The sequence below is a fragment of the Leucopleurus acutus genome (genome assembly GCF_964270905.1).
Source record: "Leucopleurus acutus genome assembly, chromosome: 4".
Lineage (NCBI taxonomy): Eukaryota > Metazoa > Chordata > Mammalia > Artiodactyla > Delphinidae > Leucopleurus > Leucopleurus acutus.
The window spans coordinates 36,140,797-36,166,113 of NC_139146.1; the positions used below are offsets into that span (position 1 = coordinate 36,140,797).

Sequence of the window (25,317 nt, forward strand, 5' to 3'; positions counted from 1 at the left end):
TAATATTTTGCAGCAATGTTTTAATGCAAAAATTGATGCAAAAAGAAAAGGCGCGCTGAACAACAAAATATCGAAGTTTCAAATAAAGACAGGCTCAATGCGAGCTACGGTGCGTCCCCGGCCGCCTTCCTGACGCCCTCCTCCACCGCCAACCCGTAGGTTCAGGAGAAGGAGCGCGCGGCCCGGCGGCAGCGGTGGCGGCTGCGGCGGCTGCGGGAGCGGCTGCGGCGCAAAGACGAGGCGCTGGGGCTGCAGGCGGCGGCCCTGGAGCGCGGCCGGCGGCTCCAGCGGCGCCAGCTGCGACTGGTGCGCGAGCAGGAGCGCATCCTGCGAGCGCAGGTGCAGCGGCTGGAGTTGGACGTGCGGCGCCTCTGCCACGCCGCGGGCCTCCTGCTGGCCGAACTGGACGCCCCGAACCAGGGTGGCCCCCGACCCCCGGGCCCGACCAGTCCCCGAGGCGCTCCCGAGGAGGCCGCGGAGCCGCGCGCGCTGCGGGCCAGAGCCGAGCGCGGCGAGCGCGAGCGGGACCAGGCGGCGCGCCGGCTGCGGGAGCAGCGCGCCACCGAGCGGCTGCTCCGCGGGCAGCTGGAGGAGCTGCGCTGCTGCATCTATGGGCTGAAGCTGTCGGAGATCGGCCTGCAGGGCCAGGTGGAGGAGCTCGCCCAGCAAAACAGGTGCCTGCGAGAGGAGCTGGGAGCCCAGGCCCCCCGAGAGAGAGCGCTCAGCACGGCCCCTGCTGGTCACGGTAGCCTGGTAAGTGGCCGCAACCCAGAGCACGAGTGATTTTCTGCTTTTCTCTAACTTTCTGCCGCTTGGTCAAGTCACGGGCTCCGTCATTCCCCCGTTTTCCTCTTCAACCACCCCTGCAACCCACCAGCCCCCTTCACCCACCCTTCATTCCATCCGCGCATCTACCCACCTGGTGGTGCCCATCCACCCCTACAGCTTCACTCACCCGTTCACCAAGCCAGCCACCTCCCCACCACCTGTCCACCTGCTCAGCCACCTGTCCATGCCCTCATGCACCGTCTTGTCTACCCACCCACCCACCCCTCTACCCACACTCCATCATCTCTTTCACCAGACCACCTGCTTGTCCATCTCTCCCTGCAGCCACTCTCCAGGCAGCCATCCAGTTACCCTTCACCCCTCCTCGTCTGTTTCCTCCTGCCCGTCCATCTATCTGACATTTGATGGGTCCCTGCCTGTGCCAGGCCCCGTGCTGGGCAAGCTCCTCCACGTGCAGTATGACATTAACTGTCATGGTCTCGTGACTTCCACCCCGATCCGCCCCTCCCTGGGAAAGCCATCACCCTTTCCCACCTCCCTCACAGCTCCAAAGGTGACCACGGTCCCCAGCGTGCCGGTGCTGTACGTGCATCTTCATTTCTCCTTCTTTAGACTGTGAGCCCCTTGAGGGCAGGTGAGATGGCTTCTGTAGCGGCCGCCCCAGCAGCAGCACACAGGAGGCCCTCAGGACTGTGCAGTAGAGCACATGCAGGGTTCAGCTCCTTTCCAGTTCTCCTATTTGCTAGCTGTGACCCCAAGCAAGTTTCTTAAGCTCTGGAGCCGAGAGCAGGCTGGGCACTGATGTTATCACCTAACTGATAGACGAGCAAAAACTTAACGTTTAATATACTCCTGCCATGTGCTTGGCACCCTACGGTGTTTTCAAAGGCATCATTTAATGCTCATAAAACTGTAAAGCAGGTACTATTAGTGTCCGCACTCCACAGAGAGGAGGCTGAGGCTCAGAGAGGCAGTGCACTGACCTGTTGTCACACAGCTCAGAAGAGGCAGAAGTAGAATTGGATCCAAATTGGATGTGAGTCCAGAGTACTTTGTGTCTCCTGCACCAGGCTGCCTCCCTGAAAAGGGAGAGTTAACTCAGCTCCCTCCAAGACATCAAGATCCCATTGGGTTAATTTGCATTTAAGGAAAAATAAGGGAGCCACCTTAGCCCAAAGAAGATTACTCATTAAAAAAAAAAATTAAATTTATCTTTGGACCTGGACAACCTATTTCAAATTAACTGGAACTTTAGTCTTCTCAAGATAATGAAGTGTATCCTGCCTAGATCATTTTAATACTGAGTTTATCTGTGGTTATAGGTTATCTTTTTAGTACTTCATTCTACTCATGTTACTTCTGCGTGTCCTGTTCATTCTTCCTCCATTATGTTCATCAGGTAAAAGGAATACAGTGTACCTTTAATATTGGCACCTTGTTGTAATTTCAGAAAATAAATCGTGTAGAGATGGAAATTGTCATTTAGAATCCTTTCTGTAACTTTCCTAAACGTAAGATTTTAATTTAGGCTGTCGGCTTACATTCTTATTCTCCCAATCTTTCTGCCTTCCCGTGCACTGCTACTCTTTCTTTTATCTAAGGAAAAGGGTGAATACCTAAATATTTTAGAGATGCCTCCTAATGTTTTGTACGTTTTGTGTTCTCTCATTTAATCTTTAGTACAGGCTTGCAAGCCAGGTGCTATTATCCCACTGACTAGATGGAGAAACTGAGACCCAGGAGGTTAAGTGACTTGACCACAGGCATGCAGCTCCAAAGTATTAGGGCCAGCAAGGGGACATGGGCCAGATCAAGGTTGTGATTCCAAGAAGCTGTCCTTTCCCTAAGATGCTGGGGCCAGCGTTGGTTCTTGCGGAGTTTGGGGCAGTGTCAGTGGCTGCGTTTGGCGGCTTGTGTGATCAGTTATAAGCCCCTTGTTGACATGCATCTGTGACCTTCTCGATGTTTCATGCCTTATCATTTAAAAGACCCAGTGCCCAAGGAGAACTGCATGCTCTCAAGACCTTGCTGGAGGCTGCTGTGCACAGTCAAAAGTCTCTCAAAAATTCCCTAAATTTCCCATAAAGTGTGGTCCCCAGCCAATTCTGCCTCTATAGCATCCGGAGAAGCCAGCCTGTTATCAGATGAGTAGCAGAGGAAGCAGGGGCCCGTGGAACAGAAAATGCTGATCCTTAAACATGGGAGCCATACACACTGGGGTGAGATGCTCATGCTCTAAGATGGCAGGTGGGACCCGGAGTGGACAGAGGCGGTAGATTCCGCTGGGGGAAGGGGTAGTAGCACTTGCTGTCTTCTGAGTGTGTCAGAGTGAAGAGCCCATGGGAGCGTGCATGCAAGAGCCCTTTAAGGATGGAACAAATGTCAGTTACCATTTCAGCATAGAGTGTCATGGGACGGTCACTGATCCTGGCTTTTAGCAATCTAAATGGCGGCCTGGGAGCATCCGGGCTGGGAGAGTGATATTAGCAAGGGCTTGCTCTGGCCGTCGGCGTCCATGTCATCGTGGTTTGTGCATTTCCTGTGTGGCTTGCGCTCACTTCCGGGAAGCGGCTCCCATGCCCTTGCTCATGATCTCTCCATGGGGGGCTCGGCACCAGGGCGACCAGCTTCTTGCTCCAGCCAGACCTTAGCAGTTCTCCCAGATGGAGACAAGCAGGGCCGAGTCCCCCCAGCTGGTGGGCCTGCAGCCTGGCCCTGCCTTCTAGGAGCCCCGGGAGCCTTGCCAGTCATCTTATTTCTATGCCTTAATATCCTTATTGAGCAAATAGAAATGTAGGTACTCTGAGAGTTTCCTAGGGCTACCCTAGCAAAGAACCACAGACTGTGTGGTTTCAACAATAGTCCTGGAGGCTGGAAGCCCGCGACTGAGGTGTCGTTCCTTCCAAGGCCCGTGAATGAGGATCTGTTCCGGGCCTCTCTCCTTAGCTTGTGGGCGGCTGTCTTCTCCCTGTGTCTCATTGTCTTCCTTCTGTGCATCTCTGTGTCCAAACGTCCCCCTTTTATAAGGACACCAGTCATGTTGGATTAGGGCCCACCCGAATGACCCCATCTTAATTTAATCAGTTGTGTCTCTATTTCCAAATCAGGTCACGTTCTGAGGTCCTGGGGGTTAAGAGTCAACTTAGGAAGTTTGCGGGGGGGACACAATTGAACTCATAACAAGTGCCCTCCTGGATGCACCGTTATGAGGCCCCGTGAAACAGTAGAACTGTCGGTTCTAGTTCCTTGATGTGCTTCTTCGCCGGCTTCATGGGGGTACAAAACGATTCCTCTATTTATGAGGGAGTCTTTGCACTAGACGCCACCTCTGGTGCTCTGCATCTGTTGTCCACTCATTTTGTCCCTCAACGACCTTCAAGGGAGGCACTATTTTACCCCCATTTTACAGATGAGGAAGTGAAGGCCCGGAGAGTCCCAGGGTCCCACAGATAGTAAGTGGTGGGGCAGGATTTGCGCCCCGGCAGGCTGACCCTGAGATGAGCCTGTGAGTGCCAAGCTCTGTTCCTCCGGTAACTGGTGGTCAGGGGGTCCAAAATCAGCATTTAACGGGTGCCGTACAATGAGGTGTACTCGGACCTGAGCTTGGAACCAGGGCTGGGAAATAAGACAAGACCCCTGCCTGCACGGGATGACAAGACTGCCTGGAGAAAGAGGGTGCAGACAGAGGAAGGGGGAAGGGGCCTGACAATCTGTGGGTCACTGTTGGGGATCTTGGTGTTTGGAATGGGGAATGGACCATTCCCCATGACAGGGCCACAGGGTATGTCAGAGTCTTCCAAACTGTCCTACTCGCAGCGGGCACTGACAGCCCCGACTCTGAGCACCTTGGAGTCGAAAAGGGCCACCTTGAAAGGAAGAAATCCTCCAGAGAGCGCGCTGGAGAGATGGGAAATGCCAGCCAGTCACCAGGTCACGGGGCAGCATGGCTGGCAATTTTAAAGTTAAAATGCTAGAATCTATTGATAACAACACTGTAAAGCCAGATGGTGTCCCTCAGGTCTTGGTCTGGCCTGTGGCCATGGCTGTGCACGTATGAGATTGTACTCAGTGTTCTGAGAGCATTGCATGCATGCATGCATGATTTCCCAAGGCTGACAGTGCATTTCCAAAGGGGCAGGACCCAGAATGGTTAAGAGCCACGCGGCAGATCTTCAGCGCCCTTCTCTGGATAGCGGTGTAACCCCCAAATGATCTGTTTTCATAAGCCCCCAGCAGCTCCATCACCTTGGGATCCAGCTCCACTTCCTAACCTTGGCATTCAAGGCCCCAGCTGCTCTAGCCGCTGCCTCCAGCCTCACTGCCCACCCCTTCCTCCCACCCTGTGGTCCTGCAGGTCCCTAAATATGCCAGACTCCTCCAGCCTGCTTACTTTCCCTGTGTCTAGAGACTTCTACCGTCTGCTCCCCATGGCCCCTTGGTAAACCCCTGCTTCTTTCTCTCCATTTGGTGAGAATGTCTCTTCCTCCAAGAAGACTTTTCTGATTTTACGCCAGCTCCTTCCCTCCTTGGTGGCCCCATTATAATATGATCCACCTCTGGCGACCCTAATTCTCACTGTGCTGGGCCTGGCTGCCCACCCCCCCCCCCCGTAGCTGTTCCTTCATCGTCATCACCAACTGGGTCCGATTCAGCCATAAATCCCAGCCCCTGTCCACAGGCTGTGGAATACTTGGTGAGGAAGTGACTCAGTGAATAAATGGCCAAAAGAAGATATTTGCTCCATTGCCCATGGGAAATGGAAACTTCCAGACGAAGGGACCAGCCTAAGATGGCAATGCTGGGAAGTGAGATATAGAAATTGGGAAACGAGAGGGAGGTCTAGCCCCAGGGAAGTGTGTATCATATTGAAAATCATTGCAAATTATTAGGGTGCCTCCAACCCAAACCAGCCCCTTGGTTACATCTGATGTGTGTCATGGTGTGATTTATGGTGAGGGTAATCGTTACGAGAAGATATTTTGATTCATATTTACACAGCACTTCCCCAAACAGGATCTCCTTGATGCTGGGAGGTAGCCAGGCAGAGATCAATGATTTTGTCCCCAGCCCCACAGAGGAGGCACATGCCTTGCCCAGGATCACACAGTTTATAGTTTCGAGAACAAGTTGCTTGGAGCCCAGGTCCCCACAGGAATGGCCATTGCGAGGACAAGCGTCCAGCTCGGGGAGGAGTTTGGGGAGGGGGTTTCTGGTCAGAATCCCAGGTGAAAGAAAGTTTAAGAGGACTCTGGTTTGCAAGAGAAGCAAAGCCTCTCTGCAGATGTGTCCAGATGCTTTTTAGCAAGCGTGCACTGGGCATCCTGTATGTTCCAGGCACCGTGCCGACCACTGGGGCTGGGGAGGCGATCCTTCTCTTCAAAAGTTTATAGGGGAGATAGACACAGGGGCAGAAAGGGCAATTTGGGTGATGACCACTACAGCAGGGGACACGCTGGGGCAGTGGCCTGGCCTGGAGGGTATCAAGGAGGCTCGTATAAAGAGATTAAAAGTCACTCTCTTATGATGTCAGTGTCAGGCTGTCATCCCAGAGCTGCAACCCCGCTCCTTGTGACAGTGGCCTCAGGAATGCGGGCTGCTCAGGCCAGCTTCTCGACCCCGGCGATATGAGTAGAGCGACGCCTGGTGGCGAGTATGAGAATCTCTTGATTGTTTCCTGAGTCCAGGCAGCCCGTTCCTGCTCAAAGCTTGCACCTGAGCAGAAGTGCCCGTTACTTTTTTGTAACTTGTCACTCACTCCTGCAGCGAGCAAGGGCTTTAAAACAGTTTCGATAATGTCAAAAAACAAAACATAGGCAAAAGCCACGAACATACAAATAACGTAAAAAGGAAATACAGATGGCCCGTGGTCTTACAAAAAAGGTCCATTACTTAAAAAAAAAATACGAATGAGCAAAACCTCACGATTCCACTGTATTCTGAATATTTGTCATATATTAAAGGTACCTCAATACTGTTTATAGTTGGTAAAAATTGGAAACAACCTAAATGTCTGATCAGAGGGACCTGATTTGGTAAGTGAAGGCATTCCTTACGTCAGAGATCATTCGGCAGCCCTAAAACACCACATTACAGAAGAAGTTGTGGAGAAATGATCCTTCGATACCATCACATGAAAAATGCACAAAGCGAAAGTCAACATTTTGTAGAAACAGACTTTTGGAAGAATTTAAATGTCTCTGCACAGAAAAAAAGCCCAGAGGGATATATTCTCACACATTTGTAATATTTGTGTTTGGATATCACTGTATTCCTCATTTTCTTCTTTCAAAATAATTACACGTTAAAACTAAAGCCAAGTAAAGTTACAGGCAAATGCTCCTGTGAGTGTTGAAAAGCAGGGAGGGCTGGCAACACTGAGCAGAGGGGGGCAGGAAGCGGGAGAGAAGGCCCGGATCAAGTTCGGAGACCTGAGTTCAGGTCCTGTTCTCCCACTGTGTGTGCTGTGTGACCTTGGACAAGTCACTGTCCCTCTCTGAGTATTGCTTTCATCACTTGTGACATGAAGCGGGTATAGCATCATCTCGGAAGTCCTCCCCTGGATGTTAGCTCCTCGAGGCAGGGGTCTGTGTGTGTCACCCATGGCTGTGTCCCAGCCCCAGGACAAAGCCTGCCACATAGTAGGTGCTCAGAAAGTATTTGTTGAACTGAAGGGAAGTAAACTTGGGTACTGGAGCAAAATCCAAATAGAAATGAACAGCAGAACAGTGGTGGCCTTCGACACTGCCCTCCGCCTCCCCTTCATCTGTTCCCTCCTCCTTCCTTCTGCTTCTCTCTCTTGCTCTCATGTCTTTGAATTTCTGTCTCCCTTTTTGCATCCTGTTTCCTCTCTTTTTTTTTCTTTTTCATTTGCCTTCTCTCTCTTCCTTTCTCTTGTGCCTTCTCTCTCTCTCCATTTTCTCATCTCCACCTCCTTCCAATAGTGATTTTAAGTTCTTGACAAGAGTGTTTAATTCTGATCGAGTGGGAAGCTAGTGGAGAAAACCATGAGGTACCCCAAGGTCTGTGGGCAGAAGGCACCTGTGGCAGGTAGTCCGGGCCCGTCTGGATGCAGAGCAGGGCTGTGCCCAGACCCCTCTGGTTTTCTTTGGTCTTGGCTGGGGCCCTGTTCTGGTACTTGTTAAAAGCTTCTGGGTGATCCTAAGGTGTGGCCAGGGCCTGGTCTCTCCTGGTCTCTGAGGAGAACTGGACAAGACACAAACTGTCGCACAGTAACTGGAAGGTCACAACCTTGGGGTATGAGGAGGAGATGCTGCAGTGAGGGAGGGGCTTCATTTGGGGGAGGCTCAGGGAAGCCTCATTAAGGGTCTGGCCTTTAAGTTAAGCCCAGAAGGGAGCAGCTGGGCCAGGCAGAAGGGTGGGGAGGAGAGGTGTAGGCAGCAGGCACAAGGGGTGCGAGGCCCCAAGGCAGGAGGGAGAAGGGTCCATCCAAAGAGCAGAGATGGGTGTGGTGAGGCCACACAGGCAGGGGTTTTATCTTTCAGGGCCGTGGGAAGCATGAAAGGGTTGGAAACAGGAGGGCAACCTGAGCCGGTTTCCATTTCAGTGCAATTGCTCGGCTGCCAAAGGGTGTGGAAAGGAGGGGCAGAGAGCCAGGGGCAGGGAGGGCTTTGCAAGAAGCAGCCTGCAACCAGTACCCTTCCCAGGAGGGTGCACCAGGCAGGCAGGAAGAACCGCACGTGCGGAGGCCAGCAGGAGCCAGCGTGGGGGAACAGGGAGGCACTGTGAGAGGAAGCCAGGACCAGAGTGTCAGGGGCTGCAGTGACAGCCCTGGACGGCCTCCGTGCCTGACCGCAGCCCAGGAGCTGATCCCGTGGACTAAGTGGGGGAGGTGAGGGCGGACTTGCAGGTCAGAGGGTCCCTGGCAGCTGCGGGCAGGACGGGAGGGGAAGCAGGAGGCCCAGTTAGTGGCCAACGCAGGGGTCTGCTGAGAGCAGGTGAGGACCTGGGGACGGGCACGGGGCATGACCTGTCCATTTCCGTTTCTCCCTCCCCTAGAAGAGCACCTGACCCACAGTAGGAGCTTAATAAACGTTTGCTGAATTAATGCACGGCGAGTCCGAAATGTCTGCCTTTCTGCAGGCTCTATCTATCCATCCAACTGTCAAACCTTTATTAAGCACCTCATGTGTGCCAGGCTGGAGTGTCAGTGCGGACCGAATGAAGGCCAGTTTCCTTCCTGAACGACCTCAGGTCTAGTGTGGGAGCAGGTGGGAAGCAAACAGCGCCCCTTAGAACCGGGCTAGGCGTACCTGGGGCAGTGGGAACCTGCAGGAGACTTGTGCCCTGGTCCCTCGCGGGTGGTGGCTGGAGCCGCAGTCAAGGTGCTGCCTCTAACGTGCTCTGCGGGGCGGGGGGTGGGCGTTGGGTTAGGGAAGCTCCTTGCTGCAGCCCAACTTGCCTTTTGGGGTGAGATCCAGGGGAGGAGGGTGCCGCCCGGAGATGCCTGGCTGCGGCGTTTGGGGCCTGTGGACAGTTGAGGGACAGGACTGCCCGGAGGGACAGGCTCCCACCTCGGGTGGATACAGAGGGAACTTCCGCACCGGAAGGAGAGGGGACTGGAGCCTTTGGTGCCACCTTGGGGGGCCCAGAAAAATCTTGGCTGAATGGAGAAGCTGCCCATTGCCTGCTAAATGGATGCTGGGTGCTCACAGGAGGCAGTTTGGTTGGCAGGACCGCAGGACCAGGGCCCTATGGCCAGGCCACTGCCCTCTGCTGTCCTCACCTGGGGAGGGGATGCAACTCCCTCCAGGGGTCCTTGGGAGGGACTTGGCTGGGACAGGCTTGGAGGGTCCCTTGCAACCAGGGACACTCACAGCTGTCTTGTCTTCTTGTGTTTTTTTCCTCAAGGAGGCCCTGGGCTGTGTTCAGGATGAATCGCTGCCCCTGCCCTGGGAGGAGGCTCTGGATGCCTGCGGAAACCGAGGCCCTGACGGGGCCCCTGGACCAAGGGGCTTGGCAGGTGCGTGGGGGGCCCTGCGTGGACATCCGCTGATGGGCCGGCTCTCTTACGACATCCTGATGACGCAGCAGGGTGGCGGTCCCTGGTCTACAGTCAGGAAGCTGAGGCTCAGAGAGGTAGTGTTGCTTGCTTGACGTCACACAGCTGGGAAAGGTAGGATCAGAGTCCACAATCCCACGGCAAGGTCTGTGACGTAGGCCCAACCCGACATTTAGGCTCAGCCCTCAGAAGGTGCCAACCAGGCGACGCACGTGCCAGCCTCAGGCAGCAGGGGTCCCTTCAGGGGGATTTGTCTTCGCAGAAGACCGTGTCATGACCAGGAGCTGTTCTATTCCCCGCCCCTGCCCCAGTGACAGCGCAGGTGTGAGACAGGTGTGAAGCCTGGGAGTCGCTGGGACCCCCTTATCCCTAAGTTGTCCCTAACGGGAACCAATATCTCTGCTAATATTCTCGGGTGCAGCTTCCAGGGTCCCTGCTGCAAAAGCCAATGCAAGCAGGGAGCCCCAAAGCCATGGTGTCCAACTGGCCATCTGTGGTTTATGTAGTTTTCCAAGGTGAAATTCAACTTAAGGATGAGGGGGTCAGTTATACCCAGCGGGGCTGTTGACCAGCAAAGCTGACCTTTCCCCTCCATCCCATTTCTGGGGAACAGAACTGACAGGTCAGACGAGGTCAGGTTTGTCCTTGGGGAAGGGGGCAGGGCATGTCTGGCAAAGCCTGGGCCTCAACTCCCCTGTCTACGTGCTGACCGTGAGGGGCTGGGGGCCAGGGATTATGACCCTGTGTGACCATGACAGTGTGGGGCCAGGGAGATGTCGTGGGCTTTGTGGAAGAAGAGGTGGCTTCCAGACCCGATTCTGCTGCTCATCAGTGAATGTCGTTCCCTATCCCTGAGCCTCGGTTTCTCACCTGACAGGCAGTGGTGGCCAGCAGGCCACTTTTGGAGGCCAAAGGCCCTGAGTCATGAGAAGTGCTGTCTCATCCTAACAGCAGATGGCACTGCTGGTGGCGATCATGGGAAAGCTCCTAGGAGGGTCTTCCTAACTCTCCGGTCCTGTCATTTCCCAGGCCAGCCCTCCGAGGGGCCCCGCGCCTGGGACTGCATCGGGGCTGGACAAAGCACTGCTGTCTTGATCCCAGGCCCGGAGACCACGGACAAGCTCCCAGGAGACCTCGCAGGATCTGCCCGTGGACAGGTGAGGCCAGAGGCTTTCTGCGTGCCTGGGGTGCCAGCTGGGTCTGATCAGCCCTACTGTGTGTGCTGCACAGTGTGGCCACCACGCAGAAGATGGGAGAAGAAGGTAAAGAAGCTTGGGGTTTGGAAGAACATTCTGGAAATAATTGAGAGGGAGATTTGAGCCCTGGGTGGGGAGTGGGCAGGAAGGCTGTGTTCCCCAGCTGTGTGCCCAGACCCAGCTGCCACGTAGCAAACTTCATCTCATTGAAACCTCCCCGCCAGCGATGGGGCAGTAGCCATGACCCCCGCCTTCTGCATATGAGGAAGTCGTGATTTCCCAAGGCCTCACAGCCCTCTAGGGGACTGGGGTCCTCACGTCTCCATAGCCCACACTCTGCACCACACTCTGCCCTACGGGTCAGGAGCCTGGCTCCAGCCGGCCCTGATGCGGTTCTGTGGTTCTAAAGAGGGGGGCCTTCCTTGCTCACCTACTTTCATTCATTCACCTCCCGCTCTGAGCCACTGCGTGGTGTGCTGTGTCACACCCAAAGTGGGAAAAGAGCAGAGCAGCCCCTGGGGTGGGGAGAGCTTCACAGAGAAGCTGGGGAAGTAGTTAGACAGACAGGAAACCAGGGATGGACAGCGAAAGGGCAGGCCAGGTGGGAAGACCCGCCAGGTAAAGGTGGCGAGGCTGGGAGCGCTGCGAGGTGCGAGTGGGGTCGTGGTCGCATGTGAGCTGAGGGCTCCTACTGAGCCTGGATGAAGCCAAGTTTCCTCTCCCGGGCCTCAGCCCAGCCTGGGTTTGTTCTCTGAGTCAGGCCAGTCCTCCTCTCTGGTTAAGCTCATTGAATAAGTAAATATAAAAAGAATTCAAAAATATCTATGAAACACCTCCTGTGTGCCCGGGACTATTCTAGGGAGATAGTCTACACCGTGCTGTCCACTAGAGCCTTCCACAGTGCTGGCAATATTCTGCACCTGTGCGGTCCAGTGTAGGAGCTGTGAACCACGCGTGGCTTCTGAGCACTTGAAACGTGGCTGGTGTGACTGCAGAACTGAGTGTTAACTTTCACTGAATTGCTTTAAATTGGAAGAGCCCCGTGTGGCCTGTGCGGCTACCGTATTGGACAGTGCAGGGCTATGGGAGGAGTTAAACAATTACACACACACATATCCTGCATGATGTGAGTGAGGGGAGGGCGCCACAGAGCGAGGGAAAGGGGGCGAATGGACAGACAGTGGTGGAAGTGGTCAGCAAGGCCTTTTTGAGGAAGTAACGTTTGAGCTGAGATGTTAAGGAAGCCAGAGGGTGAGCCATGGCGGGGGGGGGGGGGGGGCAGAAGGAAGGGCAGGGGCAGAGGCCCTGGAGTGCTAACAGACCCGGGGTGTTTGGAAGACCTGTATGGCTGGGTGAGGAGATGAGCTCAGAGAGACGGGGAGAGGCTCTATGGGGGAAGGGGCCGCTTCACCCCTTCTCTTCTCTTCCCTCCCCTAGTTTACTCCGGCTGAGCCCAGCTTGGGCGAACAGACTCTCCTTCTCATCTGTGGCTGCCCCCCGGGGCAGGACATGGACGGCTCACTCCTCCCGGTGGAGCTGGCCTGGATTTCAGAGCAGAACCTAGCAGCCACCCTGGCCCAGGTGTCCTTCCTCCCAATGCAGACATGCACACGCCCTCCCTGGGGGCAGGCTGGGGACTCGGCTCCCCTGCCACTCCTGCAGCTGCTCCTGGAAGATTCCCCAGAAGAACTGCAAGCCCAACAGGTGCTGGAGGCTAGGCCCCCGCCTGCTTCCTCCGCTGCAGGACACCCCAGCCGGGATCATCGCCCGGCAAGGAGCCACGATGCCTCCCTCTGCCGGGAGTCCCCATGTATTTCAAATCACCGATTTCCCAGGAGAGGCCCCAAGGACCTAAAAGACTCTTGCAAGGAGGGAGGAGGAACCCCAGGGCGGAGACTGGAGATGCGGGAGGCGAGGAGGACCAGCGGCAGGAAGGAGGACGACCTCGGTGCCAGGGCTCAGTCAAGTCAGGAAAGCTGTGAGAACCTGAGCCTGGAGGCTGGTGTCAGGGCCCCAGAGGGTGTATGGAATGAGCACGGGGCTTCCGAACCCCCGGCTGCAACCTCCTGCCCTGGGCCCAGGCGGGAGCTTCCACTGCCCCTTCTTCAGGGGGAGGCCTCAGTGTCAACGGAGGGTCCTGAATCCCTGAGCAGGAGGGGGTTGGGGAGAAGGCATGTCTGGAGCCCCCAAGAAGGAGGAGAAGGGGGAGAAGGGGGAGGAGGGCTTTCATCATCAGAGGAGGAAGAGGCCCCCACAGCCGCCTTCTCCAGGGCCCACGGCACCAATGGGCCGCCTCCGGAAGGTGCTCCAACCCTTGCAGAGCAGGGCAGAGCCCTCAGGAGAGTTCTGGGCAAGGAGGAAGATTGCGTGTGGTCTGGAAATGCTCTGCTTCTCCCAGAGGAAAGCCCTGAGGACAAAGGACAGGAAGAGGAGGAGGAATTGTCGCATCTCCACGGGTCCAGTCCGGGCCACAGGGATGTCCGGGAGGAGCCTGGCTCTGAGGACTGTGAAGCCAAGGAAATGCTTTTCCTACTGCAGGAGGGAGGTTTGCCACCGTCTCCTGGATTGGCTTTATGGCTCGAGGGGGCCCGACCTACCAGTCACCCCCGGGCTCCGAGCAAAGGCCGTGAGGGATCTGCGTTAAAAATAGAGGAATTTGAAGAGGAGATGGAGGCTTGTTTCCAGCAACTCTCCATCCTGAAGCCTGGGAGTGGGGGGCATGGCCGGAAAGCTTCCTCGTTGGCAGGAGAGAACTGGAGCTTTGCTCGGAGATGGTACAGCTGCCAGGAGGACGCGTATCCTCAGCAGGCTTTGGCAAACCAGGATCTCGATGTTTGTTATGCCAAGGAAGCAAACCCCGAGGAGCCTGATGAAGACGTTAAGCGGGGACAGAATGAGGCCCTAGGCACCGGCGAAGTTCTTCCAGGGCCGGTGCTGGATTTGGTCAACCTGAGCCCGGGCCCACCAGAGGGGCCCTCTGAGTGGGGTCGGAACCAGCTCTCTCAGCAGCCGAGAGCCCTCGAGAGAGCGAGGACGAGGTTTCGTCAGCTCATTTCTGGATTGAAGACGGAGAGAAGCAGAGTTTTACGTGACAACGCCAAGCTTCAGGTAGATCAGGCACGATGCCACAGAAAACTGCGTGTCCTGGAAAAAGAGAGGGAGAGAAATGTGAAAAAAATATCTGCGCTCAAACAGGATAACGGCGTGCTGTTAGGAGACATCTCTCACGTAAAGAGGGAGCTGGACCAGTACGTGCAGGTCATTTCTGACCTTGAAGACTGTAACAGGAAAAGTTACTACAAAATTTCTGAGCTCGAAGAGGAAAACGAGAGATTGAAAGGGCACCTTGGGCAGCTCCGGAAAGCCATGTCTGCGAGCATCCGAAAATCCAAAGGCGTGATGGAGTGCATCACCCTGGAAAACTGGGAGCTCAGTGCACTGATTTCGGAGCTTGGGGTCAGTTATAAAGAGCTGATAAAGGATATAGTGCTGGGAATAGAAGACATGATCCAAGCCTTCAGGGGGGAGAATGAACACCTTCTACAAAGGATCCAAGTCCTGGAGGGGGAAGTCGTGTGGGGGAGCAGCACAGATGTGGGACCTTTGGTGAGAGCAGAGGAGTATCTCCAGGGAAAAAACATGATGGCGGTGGACCAGGTGAACGCTGTAGAAAGGGGGGTGCAGGTGACTGAGCTTTCAGGGCAACTGACTGAAAGAGGCCCTGGGCCACCCTCGGAGCAGGAAATGGGTCTGGCTGGAGTGTGGACGGAACCTTGTTTAGGCCTGGAGAATTCCAGGTGCGGTGCTGATTCTCCTGCTACATCACTGGTCTGGGGAAACGCCGCAGGATCCAGTGCCCTGCAAGGAAACACCGATGGAGCAGGAGTGAACGAAGCACATTTGGAGAAGGACGACAAAAGACCACGGTGTTCTGCAGACCAAGGGCGAGCTCTGAAGTCCCCACGCAGTGGCCCCCGGGTAGGTTGACTCTGCATGGTTGTTTAATCATCTTGCTGACTTATAGCACTGACCACACCCTTTACTACCGTGTCCTCCAGCAGCCCTGGGAGGGAGGAACAGTCACCACCCCCATTTCCCAGATGAGAAAACATAGGCACAGAGAAGTTAAGTGACTTGCCCAGAGTCACACAGCTAGGAGGGGTTGAGCCCAGACTCTACCTGGGCAGTCAGGCTCCAGAGTCTTTATTCTTACCCTGGACAAGATAATGCGAGTCTGCCCCTCTGCTCAGGCTGTTCAAATTGGTATCTGGTGGGACATGGAGTGGGTGTTTACACTTTAATATTAGAACTTTTACTTTCAGACCAAGGAGTTTTTCAAGCACCTCAAGTTACAATTCTGCACATTGAGTCTTTTTTTTTGTTGGTATTTTTGTATTTATATTGAGACATAATTGATATCTAACACTGTGTAAGTTTAAGATGTGCAATGTGTTGAGTTGATACATTTCTATATTGCAATCTGATTACCACCATAGCTTTAGCCAACACCTCTATCACACTGAATACTGGGTCTTGAAAGGAGAGAGCAGTGGGCTTTAGAACTCAGTCAAACAGGGTTCAAACCCAGGTCTGTGCTGACTACATCCATGACTTCTCTGAGTTGTTTTCCTCATCTGTGGACAATACTCGACATTCAGGACTGCTAGGATGAAATTTATTTTTCCAGTGGTCTTGAATGTGTCTGTAGGATATTTAGTGTTGAGTCCTTTGTATATATTCATATCCGATCTCTCTGCCTCTCTGTCTCTGTCTCTCTGTCTCTGTCGCTCTCTTTCTCTCCAATTTTATCAGTCGTTTCACAGGATCATTTTTTGGTTTTATTGATGTTCTTTATTGTATGTCTGTATTTTATTTCATTGGTTTCTTCTAATATCTTCATGGTTTCCTTTCTTCTACTTTCTTTTGGTTTCATTGGCTGTTCTTTTTCAGGCTTCCTGTGTTGAAAGTTTGGATCATTGATTTTCAACTGTTCTTCTTTTGTGATTTATGCATTTAAATCTATGCATTTCTCTCTAAGCACTGTTTCAAGTACAACCCACACATTTTGATAAGTTGTACTTTTTATGTCTGTTCAGTTCAAAGTTTAGCTTTTAATTTCTATTGTAATTTCTTCCTTGACCCATGGGTCGTCTAGAAGTGTGTTGTTGAATTTCCAAGCATCTGTAGAATTTTTTAGTTATATTTTTGCTATTGATGTCTAGTTTTATTTCATTGTTGTCAGAAAACATACACTATATTATTTTATTTTATTTTTCTTTAATTATTATTATTTTTTTCTGTATGGGGGCCTCTCACTGTTGTGGCCTCCCCTCTGCGGAGCACAGGCTCCAGACGCGCAGGCCCAGCGGTCACGGCTTACGGGCCCAGCTGCTCTGCGGCATGTGGAATCTTCCCGGACCGGGGCATGAACCCGTGTCCCCCGCATTGGCAGGAGAACTCTCAACCACTGCGCCACCAGGGAAGCCCCACTATATTATTTTAATCTTGAAATTTGTTGAGATTTTTTTCATTGACAATGTTATGGTCTATTTTGGTAAATATTCTATGTGCCCTTGCAAAGAATGAATATTCTGCAGTTGCTGGGTATTAATTAGCCCAAGCAGATTAATTATGCTGATCAAATCTTCAATATCATTACTGATGTATGGTCTATTCGTTTTGTCATCTACCGAGATGGCTTTTTTTTTTTTTTTTTTTGCGGTACGCGGGCCTCTCACTGTTGTGGCCTCTCCCGTTGTGGAGCACAGCCTCCGGATGCACAGGCTCAGCGGCCATAGCTCACGGGCCTAGCCGCTCCGCAGCATGTGGGATCTTCCCGGACCAGGGCACGAACCCATGTCCCCTGCATCGGCAGGCGGACTCTCAACCACTGCGCCACCAGGGAAGCCCTGAGATGGCTTTTGAAATTTCCAACTCTGAGTGTGCATTTGTTTATTTCTTATTTTTGTTATGTTAGTTTTTAATTCATATGTTTTGAAATTATTTATTAGATATGCATGGATGTAGGATTATGATGTATTCCTGGTGAATTGACTCTTATCATGATGAAATATCTGTCATTATCTCTCACATTTCTTGCCCTAAGGTTGACTTTGTCTGATATTAAAGTACCACATCAGTTTCTTTTCATTAGTATCTTCATGGTATATAAATTTTTTACACCATCCATCTTTTTGCTTTCGAGCTATCAGTATCTTCAAAGTATGTTTCTTAGAAACAACATATGGCTGTTTTTGTTTTTTTTTAAAACTTAGTTCAGTTTGACATCCTCCGCTTTTTAGTTGGAGTGTTTGGTCCATTTACATTTCACATACATAATTGTGTAATTGGCTCTATGTTTACCTTCTTGCTGTTTCTTCTATTTGTCTGTTCTGTTCTCTTTTCTTTTATTCCTTCTTTCTGCCTTTGTTTTTGGTATTAGTAAACTATCTTCTATTATTCCATTTTCTTCTCTATTAGCTTATTTTGATACACATTTTAGTGTTATTCTTTTAGTGGTTACCCTAGAAATTTCAAATTGTAGGTATTAATTATTAAAATTTACTTTAAATTAGTACTTTTACCATGTCTCAAATAATTCAAAAATCTTTTAATAGTTTACTCCATTTATTCCTTTTCATCCTTTTCATTGTTTATTTTTGTCAACTATGTTACTTCTACGTATATATACCTTACAAAGTGCTATTACTGTTGTTTTAAACACTCAATAATCTTTTATGTTTATTCATATCTTTCTGCGTTCTTGTGCTGTTCATTCTGTCTTCTACTTTTGTGGGTCTGTTTTACACCCACCTGAAGAACTTTGTTATTTTTCGCTGGTGATGAATCCCCTCAAATTTCTTTCTATGAAAACAATTTTTCAATTCCACTTTTAAAAGATTTTTTTCACTCTGGATTCACAATTTTAGATAGGAAGATATGTTTCCCTCTTTTGACACTTTAAAGATCTCATTGCATTGTCTTCTGGCTCCCACAGTTTCTGTTCAGAAATGGAATAATTTGTCTTTTTTCCCCTGAAAGAAATGTGTCATTTTACCTCAGACTATTTTAAAGATTTGCTTTTCATCTTTGGGTTTTGGCAGTTAGACTATGATGTGCTTACATGAAGTGTTATTTATGTTTATCCTGCTTGGTTTTTCTGAGCCTCTTGAAACTGTGGAGTCATATCTTTAATCAGATCTGGAAAATTCTCGGCCATTAGTTCTTCAAATATTTTGTTCCTTTCTATTTTTCTCTCCTCTCCCAAAAACCTACACTGTTTTTTCACTTTATCCCACACCTTTTGGAACTGTTCTATTTTTTTCTCTTTGTGTTATCAGTTTGAATTTTCTATTGACCTGTCTTTTAGTTCACTAAAAGTTCTGCTGTGTCCTGTCTTCTAATAAACCCATCCATTAGTTCTTAATTTCATTTACTGTATTTTGCAGTAGCATATCCATTTTATCCTTTTTAAAGAGATTCTGATTCTCTGTTGAAATACTCCACATTTTCATTCATTTTTGTCTGTCTTTTCCTCTGTTGTTAAAAAATAGAATCATAGTTATTTTGAAGGTCTTGTCTGCTAACCCCAATATCTAGATTATCTCTGAGTCTGTTTCTATTGGCTATTTCATTTCTTGGTTAAGGCCCACTTTTCTGCTTCTTCATGTGACTAGTAATTTTTTTTTAAATGTTGGACGTTATGCGGAACATGTAGAGATTCCTGCTTATTAGCTTCCTCTAAAGCATGTTGTAAGTTTTGCTCTGGTAGGTAGCTGAATGGTCAGCAGACCATTATTCCTGTGCAGGTCTACTTCAGTTTTCCTCTCAGTACCAGGGCTTGATTTTACTCCTCAAGGGTGGTCCTTGCTTCTAGGGCATGGCCCTTCGGTGGTATCAACTGAGTTCCCAGAGCATTCACCAAAGACTCTCCACATCCGCTACGCCAGAACTTTGCTATCTTTGTAGCAGTGCGTGACCTCCAAAATCTCTTTAGCAATTGATCTCCCAGCTGCTGTTCTCTGCTAGGCCTCAGAGTCTGACACTATGTTGCACCACGTATGATTCAGCCCAGGACCCAAGGGTATTTCTAGGACAGTGTCTGGATTTCTTCTCTGCGGCTCACCTCTCTCTGCTGCTTTGTCCCACAAACCCCAGCTGTCATAGCATCCCTGAACCCCAGTCTCTGATTCCACTTAGCAGGACCACCATGCTCAGCATGGGATCTATTTCCCTGAACCATGGTTTGGAAAATGTTCCAGGGACGATGTAGAGCTCACCTTGTTGTGCATCCTTTTTCTCATGGATTGTAGCCCTGCATTGGCTGCCATTTAATGCCTGCAAAGAATTGTTTTTAGGTAATTCCCTCGTATCTTGTCAAATCCCGGCTAGTAAGACCTGGTGGGAACTGAAACTCTGAGAAGGTGAATTTCAAGCTGAGAGTCTCAAGGTTTGAAAGGAGCAGCGAAGGAAGAACATTCCAGGCAGAGGGAGAAGCAAGTGGCCAGCCCCTGAGGCAGGAATGAGCCTAGCTTGCTGAAAAGCAGAAAGTAGCCAGTGTGGCTGGATCACGGTGGGCATGGGTGGGGCGCGGTATGAGATGAGGATGGAAAAGTTGTCATGAGAAAGATCACGGGAGGCCTTGTAGGCTCTGGTTATGATCACTTCCAAATGCAGTGGGAGACTATTGGAGGGTTTTCAGCAGGACAACATGATTAAATTTCTGTCGTAAAATGATGTGATCTTTGATGCTGTAAAGACACAGAGAGGACACAGGGAGAACAGTCAAGAGGATTTTTGCCAAGAGATGATGCTAGAATAGAGGAATTTTTTTTTAAAAAAAGAGAGGAGTCCAGGTAAAAACTAGAGTTAGAATCAATGGGATTTGTTGATGGACAGGAGGCAGAGGGTGAAGAAAGCTTCCTGTTTCCCTCGTCCCAAGTTACAAACCTGATCTTGTTTTTATTTGCTTAAAATAAAAACCTTAAACCCTCTGGGTCTTCCTGTCACACTTGGTGTGAAGTCCAAACTCCTTTTGGTGAGTTATAAACTGGCCCCTGGGGAGCTTCAGCCGTTGCTAGACACATTCCCTAGTCTCTGTGCTCCTAGTTCCTCAACCCGGCCCTCCCACACCCCAGCTTTCTCCTGAGAACTGCTGCTCACCATCTAGGTCTCATTTTAGGGCATCTCCTCCCAATCCCCTGGGATGGATTCGGTGCAGAGGCAACTCAGGCACGTCTCTCCCCAACTCTGCTTTCCGTGGTGCCATTTTGGTAGCTTGCAGTTGGCCACGATGGTATTTAAACCACGGAAATCAGCACATGCTACACATCCGTGTGCCTCTCCCTCCCTGGAGAGTGGTTGTTACGCATTCACCACACACTGCTGGGTGGCAGTGGACGCCTTTGATTTAGTGCTTCCCTGGGGCTCCGGCGGCCTCCTGGCTTCTCCTCACCGCCCTGTGCTAGTGGCTTATCTCTGCGTCAACCTCCCCCACCAGACAGAGCTCCCCGAGGGCCGTGTTCCCCAGGGCTCCCAGCCCAAGTGCAGCCTGTGGCTGGAGCACGTGCCTCTGAGGTCTCTTAGGGAGCAAGTGAGTCATGGGTCGTTCACAAGGGTCACTGAGTGGGGCGGTCCCACGTGGCAGGCAGGGCCGGCCTCCACCCCACACTTTTATTCTCTTTAGAATAATGTCCTGTGGATGCTGTCTTAGGACCCTGGGGATGAAGCCCAAATCACCACAGAGGAGAGAGGCAGCAAAGGCACCAAACTTCCCGGAAAGGCCAAGTCGTTTTGCAAATCTTGGAGCTGGATCTTACGGAACCATTCGGAGCACCCATCTGTTTTTGACAGGGCCCAGCCTGTGAATCTCAGGCCCACAATCTGTGAATTTCTATTAACTAAAAAAAACAAAACAACACATTCTGCTATCGTATTCCTTGCTTACAAGGGAGAGGCCTGATGGGCCACCGAGTCGCCTTGACTCTGCTGTCTCTGTCTCCCTTCCATCCTCTCTCTCCTGCCCCTCCTGCCATCTCACAGCCAGGTCAGGAACACGTGGAAGAGATGATCTCTGTGGGCTTTCCATTCCCGGGGTGGCTGCTTTCAATGAAAGCTAGACTGCCAGGGCCGGGAGCAAAGGCATTTGAGACATCTCTGAGTTTCTGGGACCCTGGACACATTGCAATTGGAACGTTTACTATTAGCAGGGCTGCTCTTGCCCAAGGCCACCTTAGTAGCATGAATCAAGAGCTTAATGATGCTCAGGGCCTTGACATAGAAATTCCCCTCTGATGATCTCAGGGGACGAAACAGAGGTGTGTCAGATAAGGCTTTCTATCTCAGCCCCAATTATAGCATCAGTATATTAGAATAATCTGAGCGTTCACCATGCCACAGAATACAGCATAGATACTAGCAACAGGGTTTTCGACATTATTTAATGATATGGAAAAATGACCATGACATGGTATTAAGGGAGGAAAACAGAATACAAAAGATATCTATGGCATGTAAACGTATATAGAAAAAAATATGTGGGGATGTATGTGTGTGTGTGTGTGTGTGTGTGTGTGTATATATATATATATATACGCATATATACATATATATGCATGTTTATGTATATGTATGTATACTTTATTAAAAAATAAAAATTTAGAGTCCAGAACCAGTGGGGGCAGTGGCATCACTGCCATTTGACCACACTTCCCATGGTGATAAATCAGCCCCTTTTTTCTCACTTTCTGCCCCCCCAGAAATTCCCTATTTGATGTTCATATGAAACCCACTCGTGTTTGACCCAAGAAGGGTGAGAGGCTATTTTGTACTGATTTAAGAAGGGTGTTTTGGGAAAGTGCAGTATATTCTGTTCCATAGAAATACATGAAGGTTTAGTGTAATAAGCGTCTCATAATTGGACTTGAACACTAAATTTCATTCATCATACTGTGTTTCAGTATAATGGTGACTGATGTCTATTAAAACAGACTCTGGAATGCCATGCCATTTCACATATTTTTCTTGTGTGAAAAAAAATTTTTCTTTTTTTAAATAACACTCTAGAATGCTATTCTGTGATTCCCTAGACCCTCTCCAACTCTCCCATTCAAGGGTAAGGGCACCTGGGTAAGGGCATAGCAGAAAGACTGAAAATATAAGATAATATATGGATAATAATGATGTTTATGCTGGCTAATAGTTTTTGGAGTGATCTCTGTTACTTTATTTTGTGGAATTTATTGTAAGCAGGAGAACAAATTAAGAAGGGAAACGGGTACTGTCTGTTGGCTCAGGCCAATTACTTGGAAGATTACCTAAGAATTACAGTCAAATCTGTGATTCCACAGCTCCAGGACCCTGAAGCTGAGGCTTCCAAGGAGGACCTCAGGCTGTGCGTCAGACAACTGCGTCACCAAGTGCTGACCCTGCAGTGCCAGCTCCGAGACCAAGGGTCTGCACACCAGGAGCTGCAGGCTTCTCGGGATGAGGCTGCCCGTCTCCGGTGTGAGCTCAAGGACAAGGTAGGCTGGGCCCACGCTTCCCTTTCCCGCCTGAAAACCAAGGTTCCCTCACTTGGGAAAGTTTTGAGAGTAGAAAAAAGAAGTAGGTAAGATCTCACTGGCCCTTTCCAGCAGTTTGTAAGCATTTATTAGATTTTGAAAGTGCAGAGCAGTATAGGGAAGAAAAACCAGCCTGTAATCCCTCCATCCAGGTAACCTTTGTTAGATCTAAAAATAATAATACATGTGTATGGTTTTTAAAAAAATCAAACAGTTTTTTTTTAAATAAATCCATCTGCAATTTATTTGGGGATAGATTATGAGGAAGGCATTTGATTACTTTTTCTCCAAGTAGATAACCAAATATAACTTCATTCTTTTCAGAAGGCATATTTCCTCCATGGATTGACATGTCCTCCTTTTTGTCAAACAGTTTTTTAAATGTTACATAAATAAAAGTCCTTTCTCTGTAAGGAGGAAGTGCGTGTGAATATAAAAGAGCAACAGGAGAGGTCCTTGTGGAGTTGGAACGGTTCAGTATCTTGTCCGTGGTGGTGGAGACACAAGCCTACACAGGTGATAAAATTGTACAGAACTTGGAACACACACACACACACACACACACACACACACACACACACAAACGTACACAGGAGAGATCCGAGTAAGAATGGTGGATTGGGATTAGCAGATGCAAACCAGTATATATAGGATGGATAAACAAGGTCCTACTGTATAGCTCAGGGAACTATATTCAATATCCTGTGATAAACCATAATGGAAAAGAATACAAAAAATAATATATATATATATACATATATATATATCTGCATCACTTTGCTGTATAGCAGAAATTAACACAACATTGTAAATCAACTATACTTCAATAAAATAAACCTTTAAAAAAAGAATGGTGGATTGTATCCACATCAATACCTGGTTGTAATATTCTATAGTTTTGCACAATGTTCCCATTAGAGGAAACCAGGCAAAGTACACAAGGGATCTCTCTGTATTATTTTTTTAAACTGTATGTAAATCTAAAATTATCTCAACCTTTAAAAAATGCAGAAAAATATAGTCCTTTCTCCCCCTCAACCCCAACTCCTTCTAACTTCCTTTATTTTAACCCTATCTACCCACATTCAGTACGTGTGTGTACAAATATGAAATCATACCATAAGAAACATTCTGCATCTTGCTATTATCATTTAATAAAACATTTTGGTGATATTTCCATATCAATACATGCAAACTGAACTTCATTATTTTAAACTCTTGCATATTATTTTTCAAGAGACCAAACCATAACTTCCTTAACCAATTCTTTGTTTATGGAAATCTAAATTGTTTCTGTTACTTTGCTTTACAAACGAACATTTTATACATCTGTCTTGGGATATGTTTCTGCTACATCCTAGTGAAAGAGTTACTGGGTCAAAGGCTATGTACATAATTAACTTTGATCGATAATGGCAAATAACCCTCCAAAATGTTGCATCATGTATACTCCCACCATAAATAAATGAGTGTATTTGTTTGGCTACAACTTGTTACCCTGAATCATATCACACTTTACATTTTTTTGGCAAAGCGATGGGTGAAAATACACTATCAACATTTTGGAGTGATTTCCGACTCCTTCTTATGCATTCTTTGTATAATCGAATACACTGTACATGGAGTTTTATGTCCTCTGTCCATGTTGCTTCATAGCCTTTTTGTCCCTTATTTTTTGGACTGTGCAGTAATCTATGGGGTGGATGTGATTTCTGTTCCCCTACTGTTGGATCTAAAGTTATTTCCATTAATTTATATATCATTGTTTATATACAATAGTTCAGAGAACTGGGATTACTGGTTTAAGGAGAAGAAATAGTGTTCATTCTAAATACATATTGCAAATTTGCTTTCCAAAGTATTGGCACCTACCTCCAAAGCCAAGGCAATTAATGAAGGTATATTTGTCACTGTGCCCTCAACCAGCGTAGGAGGTATGATGATGTTTTTGTCCTGTCTGTCACTGACCTGTGAAAAATAGAACTCCAGTTACACATGTTAGACCTTTTTACCCTATCCAATATATGTTTAAGTCTATTTTTTATTCTTTTCATTCTTTTTGTCTTTCTCTGCTTCAGTTTGGATATTTCTTTCTAATCCATCTTCCAGTTACGTAATACTCTTTAGGTGAGTCGAATTTGCTCTTAAACTCATTATTTTAGTTCTTCATTTCAGGTATTGTATTTTGCAGTCTTAGAATTTCCATTTGACTAACTTTTTATAGCTTCCAGTTCTCTGATGAAATTCTTGTAATATAATTATGAAACATTTCAATCAAAGTTATTTTCAGGTCTGTCTCTGATAGCTCCATTTTACATTCCCACTAACAATGGATGAAGGTCCCAACTTCTCCACATTCTCACATTTGCTACTGTCTGTCTTTCTGTTGCTAACCATCCTAGTGGGTGTGAAGTGGTCATTCTCACTGTGGTTTTGACTTGCATTTCCTTAATGGCTAATAGTGTTGAGCATCTTTTCATGTGTTTATTTGCAATTCATATATCTTTTTTGGAGAAATGTCTATTCAGATCCTTTGTCCACTTTGTGATTGGGTCGTTTCTTTTTTTGTTGTTGAGTTGTAAGAATTTGATATATATTCTAGATACAGTCCCTTACTAGCTATAGGGTGTGCAAAATTTTCTCCCATTCTGTTGTCTTTTCACTTTCTTCCCGTCTGTTTTTTAATTGCAAATGCCCCAATACACAGCTCACAGAAACATATTCATGCTATTTCTTAAACTGAAGTAGAGAG

At 49.0% G+C, this 25,317-nt stretch overlaps 1 protein-coding gene across 1 annotated transcript in view; it reads left to right on the forward strand.

The window, feature by feature from the left end:
• LOC309960714 (uncharacterized protein C4orf50) overlaps nucleotides 1–25,317 on the forward strand; it is a gene marked incomplete at both ends in the record, with an annotated part of 49,436 nt that overhangs the window by 8,002 nt on the left and 16,117 nt on the right. Inside the window, 8 exons of the mRNA XM_082837662.1 lie at nucleotides 160–753; nucleotides 878–1,022; nucleotides 1,335–1,404; nucleotides 5,403–5,482; nucleotides 10,838–10,965; nucleotides 12,442–14,688; nucleotides 20,504–20,596; nucleotides 22,353–22,526. Coding sequence (XP_082693788.1) covers nucleotides 160–753; nucleotides 878–1,022; nucleotides 1,335–1,404; nucleotides 5,403–5,482; nucleotides 10,838–10,965; nucleotides 12,442–14,688; nucleotides 20,504–20,596; nucleotides 22,353–22,526 — 3,531 coding nt within the window. The remainder of the gene's footprint in view (nucleotides 1–159; nucleotides 754–877; nucleotides 1,023–1,334; nucleotides 1,405–5,402; nucleotides 5,483–10,837; nucleotides 10,966–12,441; nucleotides 14,689–20,503; nucleotides 20,597–22,352; nucleotides 22,527–25,317) is intronic.